This window comes from Acanthopagrus latus, chromosome 11 (genome assembly GCF_904848185.1).
Source record: "Acanthopagrus latus isolate v.2019 chromosome 11, fAcaLat1.1, whole genome shotgun sequence".
NCBI lineage: Eukaryota > Metazoa > Chordata > Actinopteri > Spariformes > Sparidae > Acanthopagrus > Acanthopagrus latus.
Window position 1 is genome coordinate 3,941,097 of NC_051049.1, and position 20,078 is coordinate 3,961,174.

The 20,078-nt window shown below is 41.3% G+C and overlaps 1 protein-coding gene across 6 annotated transcripts in view; it reads left to right on the plus strand.

The window, feature by feature from the left end:
• The window catches only part of evi5b (ecotropic viral integration site 5b), a 31,587-nt gene continuing 11,509 nt past the window's right edge, over positions 1 to 20,078 (plus strand). For 2 of the 6 annotated variants that reach the window (XM_037113906.1, XM_037113908.1), the window contains exons 1-10: positions 7,413 to 7,564; positions 14,050 to 14,239; positions 16,400 to 16,624; positions 16,791 to 16,865; positions 16,995 to 17,120; positions 17,210 to 17,353; positions 17,906 to 17,995; positions 18,251 to 18,348; positions 19,048 to 19,108; positions 19,196 to 19,249. In XM_037113906.1, the coding sequence (XP_036969801.1) occupies positions 7,413 to 7,564; positions 14,050 to 14,239; positions 16,400 to 16,624; positions 16,791 to 16,865; positions 16,995 to 17,120; positions 17,210 to 17,353; positions 17,906 to 17,995; positions 18,251 to 18,348; positions 19,048 to 19,108; positions 19,196 to 19,249 (1,215 nt within the window). Of the gene's footprint in view, positions 272 to 1,519; positions 1,558 to 5,797; positions 5,934 to 7,331; positions 7,565 to 8,423; positions 11,111 to 14,049; positions 14,240 to 16,399; positions 16,625 to 16,790; positions 16,866 to 16,994; positions 17,121 to 17,209; positions 17,354 to 17,905; positions 17,996 to 18,250; positions 18,349 to 19,047; positions 19,109 to 19,195; positions 19,250 to 20,078 lie in introns of those variants that run through there. The other 4 variants (XM_037113905.1, XM_037113903.1, XM_037113904.1 and 1 more) reach the window with 4 other exon arrangements.

A 20,078-nucleotide genomic window follows, 5' to 3' on the forward strand; every position in this document is an offset into this window, starting at 1 on the left:
CCGTCTGCTCGAGGCTCCGCAGACGTTTGTGTCCACGTATTAAACGGCTGCGTGGGCTGAACCCAGCGAGCAGTCAATGGGAGCTAGCTAACTCAACGCCGGGCTAGCTTTCTCCACTTGGAAACCCTAAAGCTATGCTAACTTGGAAAATATAGCTCATGTATTTGGTTAAAGTGTTGGAAAAACAGTCGTTTCCTCGTAACAGCCGGAGTATACTTTCGTGCATGGGAAGCGGACGACGTTTGGTGCCGCTGGTTGAAAACGCTTCAAGGTAAAAGATGTCCTTGTGTGTTTTTCTTTTTTTCGGGCTCTGTCTAATTGCTGGAATGAGCAGTAAGTCGTAAATTTTTTTCTTTTTTTAAAAACACGACTGCTTTTTATCACCGTGTCCGTCCAAGTGAGTGTGATGACACCACATTTACAACACGGACTGTGTTAGAACGGAACTTTTTAACACAGCTAGCAGCAATGTTAGCTTTTATCACTTCTTGTTAGTGCTGTCACTACATTTTAAGTAGAAGTTAAGTAAGCTGCTCGCGATGGACTCGAGCTATCATCTGGAAATAAAACATAATTTAATGTTTAAAGGGAGATTTCTTTAATATTTTCCGCTAACTAATATAGACTTAATCTAACTATGTAGCGCAACTGTTAGCATCGTCGAGCTCGTCAACGTGAGACTCTCATACTGTTGCATTTGATGCCACATCTCCATTTCAGCTCACAACACCAGCGAGCCAGTAAAAAGAAACAGAGACTTCTCCTTTTGTTTAAAGTTGACTGCCTGCACACTAAAATGTGTTTTGATATGTGAGAGCACAAGCAAAGTATTTAAAGAAGCCAAGGTTATCTTTAACTACGACTGCAGGGGAGTGCAACAGCAACACAGCTCTGTGGACACCAGAGTTCAACACCTTTATAAAAAAAAAATATGGAAAGTGCTCGTTATTGACTGTCAGGATGAATAATACATGTGAGGATAATGTTTAAGGGAGTAAAGGAAAAGTAGGCCAATGCTGCTGTGGAAGTCTTGGTGATCATGACTTGTGTCTCACAGCATGTTTAAGCCTTAAATTAGGAATATTAGATGTGGGTCATACAGGCTCATTTTCAACTGCAGGATGGCATTTAAAAAAAACAACAACACACAAACACAGATAAGTACAATAACACAACCACTACCCCAGACTGTCCCTGGCAGGGCCATTTCATATGAAAGCATAACACATACAATTCATCACAAAGCACATAGGCACAGATAACACTGACAAGTATTAATAGCCAAAGGCAGACCAGCGCTGACAAAAAACTGAGTAACGCTTTTTTTATACATGTGTTAATTAATCAGTGAGGAATGGGACTTTCCTCAGAGCAGAAGGGCTCATTGTTAATGTGTTAATTCTCCCCAAATGGAAATGCCCAAGTAAAGTACAACTGCTTCTAGATGCATTCAGTTTCAGTACATCTCTGCCAAGTACTGACGTAGTCCAAAACCTGGTTAATGAATTTCTGCTTTCAGGATTCTTCTTCTGTGATCGAGGCTTAAATCTCTTTTCTGTAAGTAACACTGAGCAACTCTTCACTTTTTTTCTTTTTTTTTGTGTCAGTCAGCAAGTTGTTTCTTACGAGACCAGATGTGCTTTGTCAGAGGATACACGTGTTGGTACTTGTTGTAGTTACGACAGATGGCTTCACAAGCTTCACTCTGACCCCCCGGCCTCTGTTGTAGGCGCTGAGGCACATGCTGTACATTAGGGAGATAGAATACATACATCTGCTTTTCACTTGTCTCATTTTGAAATGATCACATTCAGGTCGGAGTTGTGTAAACATTTTAAACCAGTCATCTTCTTCTTCACCACATGCTGATGGTGAAGTTTCATAGTCATACAAAACATTTCTGGAGCGTCACAGCAAAGCAGCATTCATCTAAATAACTGAAGTAGATGGGGACTTGTTTTAAAACGCTAACACCAGCACAACCAAAATCTTTGGAAGACCATATTTAAACCATATTTTCAAAGCTAAGATGTTGTTGTTTTTGCTAAGCTAAAAGCGTTAGCATGCAGCCCAACTAAGGTGGGTGCGCAAGCTCCACCGTGTGTCTGGGGGTCTCAGGGCTTCCAGAGGCCTTAGCTTGAGATGGACAAACTTTATGAAACTATTTTACTTTTTGTTTTTACACATTTTGCCTCAGTTGTTAAGGAAAATCCTGCAGCGCTGTTTTGCTGTGAAGCTCCAGAAATGTTTTGTGGACTATGAAACTTGATTTTTAGGTGAACTTGTCAAACATCTGTCGAAGAAAGGAATGGATATATATCAGGGGTGTAGAAGCAGCCTGTGGAAGACCTTATGTCAGTCACTGATGTAGACAACAGTGAGCACAGACTGCACAGTAGTTGGTGTTTTAGATTAACTACAGAATAAACCAGTCAAGCCTGACATTTTTTATTTTGGTGTTATTGATTGAAACATTTAATTTCCTAAACTACTGTAAGGCTACGTTTTGCAGTGTAATATATCAGCCGGTGGTCGTAGCTCTCATTATGTTGCTGAATAAGGAAGAATAGCCCGAAGCAAGAGCATTGAAATGCTGATTGTACACTGGGAAAATCTGAGCTTCCCTCTGTGTGTGCAGTGAAAGGCCTTTCTACCTCAGTGTGAGTGTGTTATTGTAAGTCGTGCCTGTGTTTTAATACCCTCACACAGCACATGGACGGCATCTCCCCCCCTCCCACCCAAAGATAGCCGTGCTCTTTCCTGCTGGGCCAGACGATTTTGTTCTCTTTCACAGTCTGGAAATGGCATGCGATGAAAGAAGAGTGGAGGTGAAAAGCAGTAGAAATTAGTCTTATTTTCACATCAGATGATGGCCGTAAAGATCATATGGACAGAATCTTGCCCCGGTGTGTTTTACAGTACTGTGAGGTATCTGCTGGGTGCTGTGCAGTTTGATTTAGGAGAAAGAAAATGCCTCTTGTGTTCTGCCTTTGTTGTGTTCTCAGTTCCCCAATCGTCTTGAAGTTATTTCGCTGAGGCTTTCTTCTTGCCTTGCTGTGGGTTTCATTAGCTATGCGCGCTGCATCTCAGGGCCCCTTTTGAGTTCTCTGGCAAACAAAAGCAGAAACAATCTCTGTATCCAGGATTTATAGGGCTTCAGTTGGCTGGGCTTGCAAACAGGAATGTCTTCTAAGGCCACCTGGATATTGGCGTCTCTCAAAGCATGGCCTCCCCTTGTCCTGACTGAGCTGATTAAAGTTTAGGTCTGCTCATATTTTGCTCCATGAATGTGGCATTCGGACTGTTTTTAGTCTGCTGACAAAGCTACATGATGGCGCAATGTTTTTTTTGTTGTTTTTTTTGCCCAATAAGATGCATCATCAATCAGAGCTGATAAGAACGGCACACATGACTTGGTTTGATACCATCTTTAATCTGCATTATCATCTTTTCTTTGCCCTGTTGGTTGAGCAATGGCATCCCCCCACATTCGGAGTCAGTTTGTGAAGAAACCTCGTGGTTTTAGATTCTCCTCTTGGCTTTCAGAGAGAGGGTACAGACACAATGATAGCCTGGCTCAGTGGGGCGAAACACAGAGTTGTGTGTGGGAAAGTTCATTTAAGATACAAACTGGGGAGAGATCACAAGTTTTTGTTATGTAATTAATTTATGATGTCCTTTTTAAATCTAATAAATTGAGTGAATTGCATTTATCTGTTAGTGGATTAACTTGGCTGTCGGGAAGATTAGATGTCCTGTATTTACTGTTCTATTCAGGTGAATTTAGTCACATTGCGATTTTGTTTAAAAACTAATTAAATATCTTAATCAGTTGGGCTTTATGCTTTCACTTTTCTGCTGCTGGTGTGGAAAATGTGCTGACCAGCGTCTCTGAGTCAGTTTACGCTGCACACAACCATGTGATATTGTTATCCTGTGCAGGATAAGGATACGTCTGTGACGGCTGTGAATCCTGTTATTTAGGTTAAGGCCAGTCTGAGTGGGTAAATATAACCTGCATTTTCACACCTATTATTGTTGAATCACTGTTTGTGTTAGCAGTGTGCTGGTTTGTATGGAAAACAAGGAGAGTCGTGAAGATCTACTCCTATATTGATGTCAGATTAATCACTATTTTGATTGTCTATTACAGCAGTTAATGTGTAAGAAAACATGTAGGGAAACATTTGGCTTACTTAGTTCATTGTAGTGTAAATATATGAGGTAACATCCTACAATACCTGATCTGTGGTGAACAGTTACTGTTATTCTGTCCAGCTCATTGCCTTCTCATCTTTTCAATTGTTCATACACAGAAGAAGAAAATAACGTAGTAGGAGAATCACTGAAATTTACACGTGTATTTTACTTTTAACAAAATCTACATGTACATTCTGCTGTCGCTTGTATCACAATCCTGCTGCACGGTGAGTGTTGTCTTCTTGTCGACATGTTATCATCCATTATGGTGATTAAAATGCAGCCGGCCTGTAGGATCTACAGGATAACAATCTGTTGGTTTAGCTGTCATGTCATATTGTTGATGACAGTCAGTAAATATGCCCCCACCCACAGCGACAGCTCAGGAACAGGGTGTTGTTAGGATAACAGTAAAGGTTAGGTGTAGCAACTTCCTGTTTCTCTCCATTTCAGAGTAGACTTGGCACAGGTAATACCCCCACAAAAACACCCTGAGGTAGAATGTTTCATTAAGTGTGGAGTTTCACAACTGGCAGTGAATGATAGTATAACTTCCGAACGTAATGTTGGGACATTTTAGCCGTAATAACAGTGGAAATGTGACAGGAAATGTGAGGATAGAGAGAGGGATTTAGTCAGAGCTGCAGTGGTTAGTTCATAATTTAAATTATGTGGAACTGCAGCATTTAATCAATTAGTCACAAACTATTAAATTACTTGTCAAATATTGTGATAATAAAAACAAAATAGCCAACAATGATTAGATTCCTGCTTCTTAAATTGTGAGTATTTGTTGGTTACTTTATTCTCTGTCACAGTAAACTGAATAACTTTTGGGTTGTGGACAAAACATGAAATTTAAATGGAAGAAAATCCGATGTTGAACTGATGTGCTAAACTACACATTCATATAAGCCATAAAAAAGCTATTATGTAATTTCTTTTCTGATCTACCTGTTGGGATTTTAGCCTGCATTTGCTTTAAATCTTTAGTGTTCAAAGCACAATAAATATCATTATGAATCATGAAATGTCAGGAGGTCACTATCAGGAAACAACAGGAGGTTAAAGACGATGAGCTATAATGATAAATGTAAGTCCACCTCTGTGTTAATGTGGCAACAGTAAAGTCACTAAGAGTTTCTGTGTGTGTGCAGGAGGATAAAAGAAGCTTAGCTAACATATTTTCAGCCTGTACTGTAGCACAGTCCTGTCACCACACTCACCACAGTGTCTTTCCCCACCTGATTTGTTTTGCTCTCCTTCTCCTTCATGTCTTTTGCCTGTATGACCTGATACTCGGAGAAATGACTCATCATTTTATAGAGACTAAGATGCATGAAATGATTTGTCCAGACTTCCTGCTGGGGTGAAACTGAATGCTCATACGGTATTTGTTCTCAGGTACGAGGGGAATTTAGGAGAGGTGGTTTTTTTTTTTTTTTTTTTTTTTTTTGCTGAGTGCGGCGAGCCACTTCCTGTGTGACACTGATTTCAGCAGGAGACTTAGAGAAGCCTGGAGCACTTTGACCCTTCCTGACAGTTTGATGTGTGTCATTAAGTCGGTCGAAGGTTCAGAAGAGTGGATTAAGTTAAGGTAGAACGTGTTACGGACATTTCAGTTTAAGACATGTTTTGATTAGTGGTGTTCTCTTGATGAATATACACTGGATTTCCTCAAGGAGCGTGTTAGCGACTTGAAAACAATGATTTGGGATTGTTTGGAATAGCAGGTAGGAATGTATATCAGTCCACATTCGACGTGGCCTTACTTTCTAGAAATCATCATTAATATGCGGCCGGTACTTTTCGTCTTCATGGTCTTTCTTTATGTACACTGGCGATTGCTGCGCACTGATCCAAGTACACCGTAGTTTTGTCACGATACTCCAATTTCTAACTTCAGTGTCAGAGAGAAGTGAGAGTAATAAAATGCTCAGTATCGATGTGTGTTCGTATAGTGATATTTCTGACCACACAAGTACATGGTAGTCATTTTTCATGCTGTTGCCATTAATATCTTGTGAAAATAAAAATGTAATTTCCTGCCTGTTAAATAATGATCTGAGAGAATCTGCTGTGATTCACTGTGGTGGTGTTTTCCCCAGTTAAAAAGAAATATTACATAGGAATGATAGGAAACACAAGAGGAGTCTGGACTTGTGTAATTCATGGGAAGAAGTTTCAAGTAAACTGTTAAATGTGTGTGTGTGTGTGTGTGTGTGTGTGTGTATAGCAGAGTAAAAATCTCCAAATGGAATAATCATCCTTTTTTGATCAATGAATAAATGTGATTCTACTTACTTATTATCGATTGCTATTTAATCCCTTTAAAAAAAACTCTTACTGGGAAATGAGCAAGTTATTTACGTATTGATTGTGGAAACTGAACTGAACAAATTCATTTGCTGATGCTGAGTTTGAAAACTAAGCAGCGGTATCGATCCGGATGATAACGACTGCTGGCTCTGTGCACGTGGAAGCTGGAAAAAGGGAATGATGAAACCTTTTCAGTCGTTGGTCTGAAGGGAATTAGATGCTTACATTAGTATTCAGGTATTCCAGTATTTAAAGTGTTTAACAGGCTGGTAACTGGGCTTCAGCTTTTTGTTGCTGAAAAGGAACATTTTAGTAACCTTTATATTCTGAGTAGTTAGGATACTATGCAGTCAACCATCCGCTTGAAAACATGTATGATAAAAATGTAAAAGCTTTTGTACAGATACCAAAAAAACATATTTGCTTTGTGTTTTGTCTGATTTTGTGCACATTAAAACCAGTAAACATCCCAACTCCCTTGCAGAATTGCCTGGTTCTTGTTAAGACTGTAACAACAATAATTAATAATCAATGGAACAAACATTAGAAGTTCATTTATTTTGGGTGCATGTTTCGTGTTTGCCACTGTGGTTTTCACCGTTGGCAACCAAAGGCCAAGAATCGGTTGACAATTTCACTATTGTTGAGCCCTGATCAGTGTTAACAAGTTAAGCTTCAGGTAACAGCTAGAGGAGTTAAGAAGTTGTTTGTCCTATGAGAGTAAATCTCTTCACTTCAGCCTGTTGCTAAACATAAGGTTTTATTACCGAGATGCTGTTACAGATTTAAGAGGTGCTCTCCATCCTCTGCAGGTGGCGACAGACAAGGTTGCTGGTAAGCTGAGTTCTACTCTCTCATGGGTGAAGAACTCGGTGTCCCACACGGTCAGTCAGATGGCTAGTCAGGTGGCCACGCCCACGTCCCTGCAGACCACTACCACGTCCTCTTCTACGTCTCTGTCCTCGCCCGCCCTCTCGCCCTCCTCACCAGCGCAGCTCAGTCCTGACGATGTGGAGCTGCTCGCCAAGCTCGAGGAGCAAAACAGGTAAGCTGACTGTGTCTGAGGCTTCTCCCACCCATCAACTTAATTACTGTTGATTTGAGGCTGTCAAGGGAATATTTTCTTCAGGAACTAATTCAGTTCCATGTGTATTGTGGTAACACGAGGAGGGAGAACACAGTCTGACTGATTTTAAATGTTTTAAACATGCATGTGGGGACATGTTGATTGTTTCCTCTGGTTGTTTGGATGATCATTATTGTGAGATACTTCAGGTGGCTGCTGGTTAGCAGTTTTCTTCTAACATGGCAACATAATGTCAGAAAACATGATTTATGAAGTGTTGTATTGGAAGTAAAAGTCACCCATGTGGAAAAAAAGTCTCTGACCTATCTGATATTACATGCAGTATGTGTAAATATACATAGATTTATGGGTATTTTTTGTATGCTATTATAGGTCATCCGATTATGGACCTGGACGATTATCCAATATAATGATATACAGTATTTTTCTGATTGGATTAAATACAAAAAATTTCTACTTTGCATCTGGGGCAGCACGCTATCTGCAGAGTAACCAGAAACTGAAGCAAGTAAAAAGTATAATATTTAGAATTATAAAATAGAGTACGTGCTTGTCTGTCCCAGAAAAAGGGAACAGCTCAAGTAAAGTACAAGTGCCTCAAAATTGTATTTAAATTGAGTACATGTACTTTCCAACACTGAATGTACATGCATTTGAAATATGAAATACATATATTTCATAAAAGCTGTGAACATGATACATCAGAAACATAAAAGTTGTATCAACTATTCAAGCCCATTATCAACAGTTAACACATCATCATCACTCATCACAATCGTCTTCCTCATCACGACTGCAAACAACTGGGAGAGAGTGTTTTCTGTAGGTTTGTGGAAGACTTTGGGGTGTACAAAAAAAATTGAAAAAGCTATAGGAGATAATAATAAATATAAAAAACCCACAAGAAGCTTAATGATAAATCTTGCTGAAGAGTTTGACCGGGTTTGACCCAGCGCATGACAACCTGAATGCAAGTCCTGAGGGAAGCCACTCAGATTGCACGTGAGGAGGTAAAGATTGGAAACTCACCCCGCTGCTCACCACTCACTTCACTGTACAGCTTGTTCTTGTCACCACAACACAGATTAGCATGCTCAGAAATGTGATAGCACTGGACACTAGCCTGATTTATTCAACTCCTCTTGATCTGAGTATTAATTTTAATACTTGCATACAATAAAACTTTCATATAAAGCTATGTGAAGATTTAGATATAACCTTTGCTTGTCTTAATATTATATTATTATCATTCTCCTGCTTTAAAGTCATTGTGCACGACCCCACCATCCCCCTCCTGGTCTACACAGACAGGAGAGTGATGTCCAACTGGTTGCGACTTGCCAGCTAACTGGAGGACACAAAGAGATCAGATGGAAGGAAATTTTGTAGTTTTCAGTTCGTCTGGTTTTGGAGGATTTTTGGTTTCACCGATCATTAAAGATTTTAAGCTTTTGTTCTTTATGGGTTTGTCCTCTTTTTGTCATCACGTGCTTCTCAATTGAAGGCAAAGTCATGAGTCAGTTTTGATGTGCTATTACTGAGTCACTCATTTGCTTGTTTGACTTTTTAGGGAGGGTGTTTGACCTAGCCCTTGGTAACCTTGATGTTGTTGTTCCCTCTGTGTGTGTGTGTGTGTGTGTGTGTGTGTGTGTGTGTGTGTGTGTGTGTGTGTGTGTGTGTGTGTGTGACGGTTGGCTCACTACACTTTATCCTCATGTCAGACTGTCTCCTCAGTTAGCTAAGAGGTCCTGTATTCAGAGGGATATCCTGAAGAATTCTACGATTGTCATGGAGTCTGACAGCTTCCTTTCTCCTTCTCAGCATTTCACTCTGTGAGGTGTCAAGCCAGATGTACTTGCATGTTGGCAGCAAACCGTGTGAAACCTGAACGTAGCCTCTGTAGCGTCACCCATCAGTTTCGAAGAGCCATTGTGAAGCTCGGTGTGGTGTCTCAGGCTGTCGCCATCTTGGCAAACCCTGACTCCACCTTAACTCCTGGCTAATCCAAAAATGGGCAAGGGAGGTGGAGCAGTGTGGAATGGAGCCTAGTTACTGATGGCTAGTGACAATCTTTCACTCAAAGAAGCAATTCCTTTAATTGTGCTTAACTTTGAGCCTTAATATCATTCGAGGTGAGCTTTATAAAAATTCACCCCATCTGTAGTTGTCCAGAATGGGAAGGTTAGCTATAAAGACAAACAGTTTTGTGTACCAGGTTGTAAACATGTTTATTTCTGCTATGAAGTCGGGCATTTTAACATGCAGGTTTATCGTGACTGATTTGCTTTTGGAGCAAGCCTCAAGTGGCATTCAGCATTGGCTTCATTTTTAAGCCCCAGAGATCGCCAATTCACACTATACTGGGCTCATTTGTTGGCCAATTTGGGAGTGTGTAAGTCAGTAAAACCAAGAACAGGTCAAGATTGAAGGTGTTTCCTGGTATTTCTCACGTAAATTGAGCATATAAGTCAGTTAACCTGCCTCTTGGAACAGTATCCGGAGGCTCTTAAGTTTTGCAGTTTTGTTTTAACTCTACAATGTGTATATTTTACTGTGTATACTACAGAGAGAAGGGTACTTTTGGTTATTGCCCATTTGTGGTAAGAGAAGCCACACATTGAGCAGTAAAAGTCGTTGGAAAAGTAAGATGTGCTCTGTGTGCTCATTGTTCACATCAGATTAAAGGACTGCTAGAGGATGACGTAACACCTCCTCTATTGCCAAATTAGTGAATTCTTCCTCCGTTGTGACTCTCACCCATGGCTAGTGCACTCTGTGTCAGCATGGAAACCAAGCATGCAGTTCAGCATTCGGGATTGTGTCACTGTTAACTCCGGCGAAGGAGACAGCAAAGCTCTGTTGAATGCAGAAATCGGTGACTCATCGCTACGCCCACAACGGCCTCTGCTCCAGAATGCCAAGTGGTACTTGTTGTGATGCTTTCCCTCATTAAGGGAGATCAAACCCAACCAGGGAAACGTTTCATTTTCTCCCTTATGTCCTTTTATAAAGCTCTGAGCAGACGCCCATCTGGTGAACAGAAGTCATATTGTCGAGGGGGCTCATAGTTCACCTGCCCTTTGACCCCTGCCTCCACCCCAACACACAGCTGGGCCTTTTCAGAACACGACACATTTCTCTGCTGCCACACTTTGCTTCCGACTGACAATGCAGCCTCGTCTTTCTAAACCTCCCCGCAGCAACGTACTGATATCTACCAAACACACAGTTCTTATCATTTTGTTTACAAGACAGGTGCAACAACATGAGGGAGGACATTGGTATTCGGGTGGATGTTTCACTGCACTCGCTTACCAGGTGTTTGTGTGTTTGCTGAGGCCTTTGTACCCTCCACAGCAGATAAAAGGAATGAGCACTAGTTCAGTAGCCTCACACAGAGAAGGAAGTTACATGCAGACTGCTGAAATCTGTAAATCGGGCATGTCATCACTCCAGCACTCCTGAAAAGCAGAGACATGAGGAATTCATCATGAGTTTATCTTGGTAAGACGTAGAGTATCGAGTATCGAGTGTTTTGAGCTTGTTCTCCTGTTGTTTTGAACTGCAACTTGAGGACACGATGTTGAAATCAGCCACTCACTTGAAAGATAATGTAGCTCTAATTGTTTGGCCACTTGTTCTAGTTCAGCGTTAAATTCAAAATATAATTTTCAATCACTGTAAACTTTGTTTGACCAACACTGATTCTTCGTAGTTTTAATGATATCTTGTGTTTGAAGCTTCAGACTTCTGTGTTTGTCTACTGGTGAATTATTAGCAGAGATGGGAGTATGTTCAGGTTCATGTGTAGCACAGCTTGGTGCTGCACCTTGTATGGCAGTTTGTGACAAGGTAATTGAAATGCTTGGAAAAAAACCTCAGTTCCTGCCAAATTCCAGCCATGATATCTTCCTTTTATTCAGCGTTTAGTGAAGAAGCTCTGTGGCAGGCTGGTCTTTCTGGTCGTCCATTTCACGCCCTCCCACACGACCCAAATTTGGCTGTAACCCTAGACATTCTGGGAGCACCCACAGTGACGTCATGGGCTTCAGTGAAGAGGCCCCGGCTTTTTTCCGAGATCAGGTATCTGAGCCTTTGTGTGTCTGTCAGGAGCTCGTCGGTGCCGTACAGGTTGTTTTCTCTGCAGGCTGATCCTTGATCAGGTCACTGTCATTAACTCCAGTGATAAACTGATCAGAGTGATCCAGTGCAAGATTAACCTGCTGAGCAACACACTGCGTAAGCTTTTCAGTGTCCATTTCATGGATGAAATATACATTATTAGTCTGAAAATAAATGACCACCAGTGGATTCATTGTTGATGATATAACAAACCTGTTGTGATTTTTTTTTCCAGCCATTTAAAGGTCCAGTTTGTAGGATTTGGTGGCATTGAGGTCGTGAATAAGAACCAACTGAATATCCCTCTCACCCTCCTCTATATTGGCCACTAAATGCGCAAGAGCTCGTCTCTGGAGTCGATGTTTGGTTTGTCTGTTCTGCGCCACAGTAGGTTTTTTTTTTTTTTAGTATTTTTTTGGCCTTTTCTGGCTTCATTTTTGATAGTACAGCTGAAGAGTTGGACAGGAAACAGGGTAAGAGACGGGGAGTGACACGCAGCAAAGGGACCCGGGCCGGGAGTCGAACCCGGGTCCGCTGCAGAGCCTCGGCACATGGGTCGCGCGCGCTACCGACTGAGCTATGCGGCGCCCCGCCACAGTAGGTTTTATGGAACTGGACTTGCTTCCTCTATAGATGTAACGATAATGATTCTTAGTTTCAGGTGATTGTACACAAATGAAAACATGGTTATGATTATTATGTTTCATTTTTGCCAGTAGATCCCTTAAGCTTTCCACGCTGAACTCAAACAGCATCAGAGATGTTAGGTAACCCTTTATTGATCTGTTTGGGACAAGGGTTAACTCAGGAAACAGATTACAGATTTGAGAAATCACACTTTGTTACAAACTGAATTTCTCTATTTTATTGTTTTGTTAAACACTGGAATCTTAATTTGTGGTAACTGTTATTTAAACTCTTCTAACCCTAACCTGCAAAAATATACCAGAATAAAGTCAAGCTGTTGTTTATTCCGACTGTGGGCTATTCTCGAATCAGGTGTGAGTGTTTAGACCCGACAGCTGGAGAGGGGAATTAATTGCTCATTGACTGCTAATCATTCTGTGGCAGTCTTAAAAGCTGTAATGCGTTGGTGCAGAGTGGCTTTTTAAATAAGGTCCCCATTTTTAGCGCTGCCCTAGAAATGTGGGCTGCTTTGATTTTGACACTGGATGTGGTTTCGTCAGTTTGACTCAGTCGCAGCTTGCAAATGGTCTGGCACAGATTCTACATTTATCTTGCTCATATTAGCACCCCTGCACTGTTCCAGCACATCTGTGTGTGTCTGGCGATGCACTGTTTTTCCGCATTTTCTCTTTTTACTGTGGTCTTGAGATCGGTGAGCGGGAAAGCAGTGCTATCAGTGCTTCTTGTCGAGCTCATATCTAATGGTTTTCCTGGAACACTACTTCTCTTTTAAACAACATTAGACCATGACAGATTAAATCACTTTGCTCAAACACCTCGCTCAGTGTGTAACTGATTCGGTACAAGAAACAATAAAAGGAATAAAATAAACACTATTACACATTTTGATAATAGGTTTTTCCATCTTATTGCAAGCGTTAAGTTAAAACGAAAATGTGTAAACATTGCTGCCTTTATGCTTAGTTATTAAGGCTGCTAATGGGCCAGAACACTTCTTTTTAAAATAAATGTTTTTTTTGCTATTTTTGCCTTTGCTGCACAGTTGACAGCATAGAGACAGGCAGGAAGCATGGAGAGAGAGAGAGAGCAGGATTGGAGATGCACTGCCGGTCTCTAGCCAAGCTGAACCAGGGATTGATTAATATGTTCTGTGAATTGATCACAGGATGCCCCCGTTAAGACTCATGTTGTTCAGATTCACATGCTTGTTTCATAAAGATGTTCATTTAGCAGACTGTTGCACAGAATGTGTGGTTTTCCTGTTTTCACTTTGTTTTTGACTTAAACTTACTCGTCAGCCAGTCTAAAGTAGGAAAATATTCAGAAAAATGTCTTGACTGGAGCACAAATAACTTTATTTTACTAGTGTTTCTGCTGCCAGCTTTGAATCGTCTTGTTGATTAACTGCGTACATCTCTCATACTGACATTTTAAAGCATCAACACAGACAATGATGGATCAACAAATTAAATTAGTCTGTATCATGTAATTGGTGAAAGACTGCAACAGTTTACACTTTGGAGCATAGTCAAGAAACATTACCAAATAGAGTTTGTGCTAGACTCAGATCAGTTTTATCATATTTTTTTGTAAAGGATCTGTTTTTATTTCTGTCGGTTCTTAACTGTGTGAACAGTGTTAACACTACATCCTACCTCTTGCCTTCTCTACAGGCTGCTGGAGACGGACAGCAAGTCACTGCGCTCCATGAATGGCTCCAGGCGAAACAGTGGCTCTTCCCTGGTGTCCAGCTCCTCTGCCTCCTCCAACCTGTCTCACCTGGAGGAGGACACCTGGATCCTGTGGGGACGAATCGTCAATGAGTGGGAGGAGGTGCGCAAGAAGAAGGAGAAGCAGCTTAAGGTGAGGCTAGTGCACAAGACTACCTGTGAAGTGGCCGCCGAGTCTCGTGCATACCTACTTAAGAGCTTACTGAAACACGACTGCTTTAACAGCTTACTGAGACACATTTGACCTGGGCACTGAAGACGAGGTGAAGGCACTTGTGGGGGTGAAATACATTTTTGATAACTGCCTATTTGACAAGAAGAAGAAGAAGAAAGGAGCAGGAGCTCCAACAGCACTGTTTTTAGATGGGGCTTTAAACTGTATAAGAAGGTTGAATTCCAGCCGACTCGTTATCGTGTGTAAAACATGTGCGTTTGTATTGAGCTCTGGCCCGAATGTTACAATGGTCCTATCTGTTTGAATGTTTACTTGGTCCAGGAATAATTTCTCAGGCTATCTTTGTCCTTGGTGACCCTGCGGTGTTGTCATTGAACTTGTTATTTAAGTTCTTGACATTTGAAGCTAATTTTAGGGTGCTTGTTTCTACAGTTACTCTCTGAGGTCTTGTGATAACTTCAGGCTTCAGTCAATGTCAGAGGCAGTTTGGTTTGAACTGCACATGAACAGTGGATTTTTGTCATGGTACTGACTGGGTAACTGTAGCTTCCAAATGTTTGACCGCCTGTTGCAGCTGCAGAAGTTTAAAGCTGTGACCAAGATCATCGTGTCGCCTCAAAACATTCCTGGATGCTCTGTAACAGGAAGCGTACTTTGTGGTCCATTTGTTTCAGTGTTTAGCTTTGAAATTGCAGCATTACAGTCATGGTGACACGTGCACATGCAGTGATGGAATGTACTATGACTTACACAGCTCTGTTACATTTCTAACAACATTAGACACTTGCATTTCTTACAGCATTAACATTTGTTACCAGTTACTTTGGGGTTGCATCAGAGCCAATGCAGCACATTTAGTTTGGGCACTTAAATACATTTAATATCAGATACTTTAAGACTTTTACTTATAGCAAGGCTTTCATTCAGGCATGACTTTGTATTTTTAACACCTGTTTACATGTAAAAACAGATGCAGACATCAAGTTACTGTTGCATGAAAGTGTTGATAAAGTTGCATATGCAAAGCACACAGAACCTCTTCTGCAGGGGCAGGGTTTCTGTTTTTCTTGCCACTTCATCTATAAAAGGGGAAGTGTTGTGAAGGACCTGTGAACTTGCATGGGTGTTACTAACAGAAGTTGTAATGACCAGATGGTTGCAGCTAGCCTGGGATATTAATCATAACTGCTGAGGCCTCCATAAATGTGATGTTTTCTTCCTGTTAGCTCGCACACAAACCTTGTTTTTGTTGCGTGAAGGAAGGAACGTTGACTTTTCTGTCCTTGTCAGCAAAACCACTGATGTGTTCATGTTTTCAATAAGTTATGATTCACCAGGAACCACCACTGCTGGAGAGAAATATACAAGGTTCAGTAGAAATCTGGTTGAGTGTCAGTGCATTGTTGAAATATTTCTGCACAGCTACACCAAGTACGTTCTGAAAAGCACAACACATTGAACTCACTGTTGATTTACATGATATCTCTGTTGGAGCCTGTCACCAAGCGTGAGTGTAAAGCGGTGGTGTGTCTCAGAAAGCAGCTTTCGCTCACATACAGTGAAGATATGAGGCGGTGCACTGTTCCAGCACAAAGCTTGGATTGTCTTGTCTAACCTCTGAGAGGGGAGAGGGATCCCCTGCTGAAAGCCTGTGTGGGTGGACCTCTGCTCCAGATGCACCCTGGACTGACCAGATGCACACACACACAGACACACACTGACACACACACACACACACACACAATCCCATCACAGCAGGAAAGACCAGTGTTCCCTGTCAGCACAGGAAATTGCTTAACTAAATTGTATCAGCAGTGATATATGGAAAGAGTAAAAAAAAGTGCCTCACTGACAAGATTATATTTGGCGGTGGAAATCGTATTATTATGAGTTGCACACTGTGCTGAAAGGGGAAGATAAATACTAGAGAACCAAGCCTGTCCGTCTCTATCTCGTTAGAAAGGCTAGTCTGTTCTTTTCCTCCACGGGAAGCGGACATGTTGTTTTTTACACTAAGACGGTCTCCAAATGTCCATTTAAATTCCCAATTAATACTTTTAAGATACAGTTAGATTAATGTCAGTTTCACGAAGTATCTGTTTATTTCTTTTCTCGTAGGATCTTGTCAGAAAAGGGGTTCCTCACCACTTTCGGGCGATAGTGTGGCAGCTGTTGTGCAACGCCCAGAATATGCCCATCAAGGATCAATACTCTGAACTGCTGAAGATGACGTCACCCTGCGAGAAGCTGATTCGCAGAGACATCGCTCGTACTTACCCTGAACACGAATTCTTTAAAGAGAAGGACAGCTTGGGCCAGGAAGTGCTCTTCAACGTCATGAAGGTAAATTCCTGTTTGTGTTTGAGGAACATGATTGTATAAAGATGAACTGATAGTCGTGTGTACAGATCACACAAAAAGGGATTGTCTGTTGTTTGGGAAAGAAACTCTCGTTGAAACTTGTGCTGTTGACCATCAGTGAAACTAAAGCTAATCTGCTCCACCTCAGGCATATTCTCTGGTTGACCGAGAGGTTGGCTATTGTCAAGGGAGTGCCTTCATCGTAGGACTGCTGCTCATGCAGGTAATAATCCCGCCCTCACCCGCACATGCACAAATACACACTGATTCACCGGCTCCCAGCAAATACCTTGACATGTTTAGTGATTAACAGAAAGATTTGAAGTTTGTTGTCATGCTGTTTTGTTTCTAGATGCCAGAAGAAGAAGCTTTCTGTGTGTTTGTGAAGCTGATGCAGGACTACAGACTACGAGAGCTGTTTAAACCCAGTATGGCTGAGCTGGGACTCTGCATGTACCAGTTTGAGTACATGATCCAGGTAGATGCCTCATACCTTGTTGCAGGACTGTCAAAATATCATCATGTACAGTGTTATCAGTGTAAAACCGTATGATTTCCACCTTGCAGGAGCAACTCCCCGAGCTGCATATGCATTTCCAGGCTCAGAGTTTTCACACCTCCATGTACGCATCCTCCTGGTTTCTCACCATCTTCCTCACCTCCTTCCCTCTGCCCGTCGCCACCAGGATCTTTGACATCTTCATGTGTGAGGTTAGATAAAAGAAAATTACATCCTGTATCTACTGACATGTATCAGTCTGTAAAGAATGAGTTCTATTAATTTAGCTTGGTGTTATTGAGCTTATTTATATTGTTTTTATTTTCTGTATTTACTCCCAATGTATCATCTATGAATCTTGCACATATTAGTTTAACTTGTTCCAATGTTTGTGACCTGAATGGATCGGATGACTGTCCTAGTTTCGCATCAACTGTATGTCACTGGTGCAAATAACCTGCGGAAAATGGCTGAAATTGCAGATGGGAAATCTAAAAAAACTAACTTGTTTAAGTGTTTGACAGTGAAGATGTGAGGTTAACATTTGACCACATTTTAAAGTACAGATAGTCATTGAAAGGTTATCCTTTAGCGCCACCTGTTGGAGAACACAAACACTAGCGTTAACATTAAATAGTCACAGTTTGAGTCGTTTCATTACTCCCCTGAGACCTGCGAGAGCGCATCTTAATTGTCAGTCCATTTAAAAACACATTCAACAGCACACTGACTCCTCAGTGATTACTGGTGATCTCTTTCTTCAGGGACTGGAGATAGTTTTCCGTGTGGGACTGGCAATCCTTCAGATGAACCAGACTGAACTCATCCAGCTCGACATGGAGGGAATGTTACAGGTAAATCACCACAACCTCAACATAACCTGTCATTCAAGCAGCTCAGATTTCTGGTTCAAGATATGCAGCACCCTCGAGGAAGAAACCTGGACCACACCCAGATAATTGAAACATGTGTCCTTCCAAATTGTAGCTGAGAACATGCTGACATTTGATGAAGTGTTTTTGAGGTCAGAGAAATACCTGACTCAGACATCAGGGTGCATTTATGGGTGTGCAGCACTTAACTTGCCTTTGTTTCCTCTGTTGCTGCAGCACTTTCAGAGGGTCATCCCACACCAGCTTGACAGCGGACCAGATAAGGTCATCCAGGCTGCTTATCAGGTTAAATACAACGCCAAGAAGATGAAAAAGTAAGCACAACTTTCAGTCATTCCACATCTACAAACCTCTTTTTGTCGACACATTTATATTAACACAATACTCTGGAAATGTTCATCACATGGCGGTCGGCTCATCTCACTGCAGCTCATGAATCTTTGTTGTTCTGGGCTCCCGTGTTCGCTTTAAAATGTAACTCCCAGACTGATTGATTTTGTAACATTGATTTCATTTAACACTCATAAGAAGAACACTGTAATTCTTACTTATCACTACAAAACCTATAAATGTATTTGTTATCTCGTTATTTCAATTTTGTTGGGTCACACTTTATTTTATACTGTATAATCTCCAATTACCTAATCATTTTCTTGCAAGTTCACTAGAAAGTAGTTGGTAAGTTGGTGCCAATTGTAGGGAAAATAATAATATTAATTAATTTGAAAGGAAAGCTTAATTTGAACTCTTGGAAATACAATTGGAAACTTTATTATTCAAGTTAATTTATCTTTTTTTCTGTATGATTACAACAGAATTACATACAGTTTTCCAATAAATTATTTCTGTGGAAATTATAGCTCTGTAAATTAAATCATGCAGAAAGTTGATTTTAATTGGTTTGGTTTTTATTGCTGTGTTATTTGGTACCCCTAGACAAATTTGATTATGTCTTAATTTTGTGACCAACATTAATGTTCTTGTCTACGCTTCTGTCCGTGTTTTTGATTAAGGTTAGAGAAAGACTACACTACAATCAAAACTAAAGAGATGGAGGAGCAGGTGGAGATAAAGGTGTGTGGACATTGAATGTTTAATGACATCCTGAGGGGTCTGCTGTGTGTAGTTTAATGTGGGTTTTATAATATGTTGTGTTTACAGAGGCTGCGGACAGAAAACAGGCTCCTGAAGCAGCGGATTGACACGCTGGAGAAAGTAAGTGCAACGATGTTTGTCACCAGAGAAACCAAACAGACGCCGCTCCCCGCTCATCAACATTACATTAACCCACCTGGCTGTGTATGCTCATACATCATGCATCTCCTCCTAATGATGGAGTCTTGTCTTTCACTAACTGGGCTGTGTTAGTTGAAAGTCCATTTATCTGATAGACCATTGCTGGTTGACTGGTACAGTATGGTGAATTTATAGGAGCTTCCAACTGGAGCCAGTTTTTTTGGACTTGAGGTTGTCTTGGAGTCATGGCTACTGTGTGGCTCAATTAACTTGGTGTGGTGAATTTTAAAATTCTCCACGCACCACTGAAGACTTTAACCAGCCTGTTTGGAATGCTAAAGTGGCTGCTTGATGCTGTGACAGCTGATGCAAAGCACTGCATGCCAAGTTGCACAGTTTGTGTCATTCTGCACCTTTTTGTGTCTCTTGGATCGGGCACTACTGCTGCAGGTGAAGGCACCATGCATGAGGTCTGCCGTCGTAGAGAGGTTGTCTGCTCCGCCACGTTCGCCTGCAGGGAGGAACACTGATCTAATCGAGTCCGTTATTTAAAACCAGCTCGAGGCTGCTGCTCTCCGACCTGTCTCTGTCACCGAAACTCCCAGAATCATTTAACTCTTTACTAACTGAAATGTCATAAAGCATGATAAACTATGTCAAACCCCCAGTGAAACAACAAATAGCTCCCTAACACTATCACTGTGCTGTTGTTGCACCACATGTCACTCTCTGCTAGATGTAGTCCTGTGCTTTTTCCTTTCTGAAACCTGTCACTGTGTCATCAGCACCGCCTCATTTTTCACTTTGT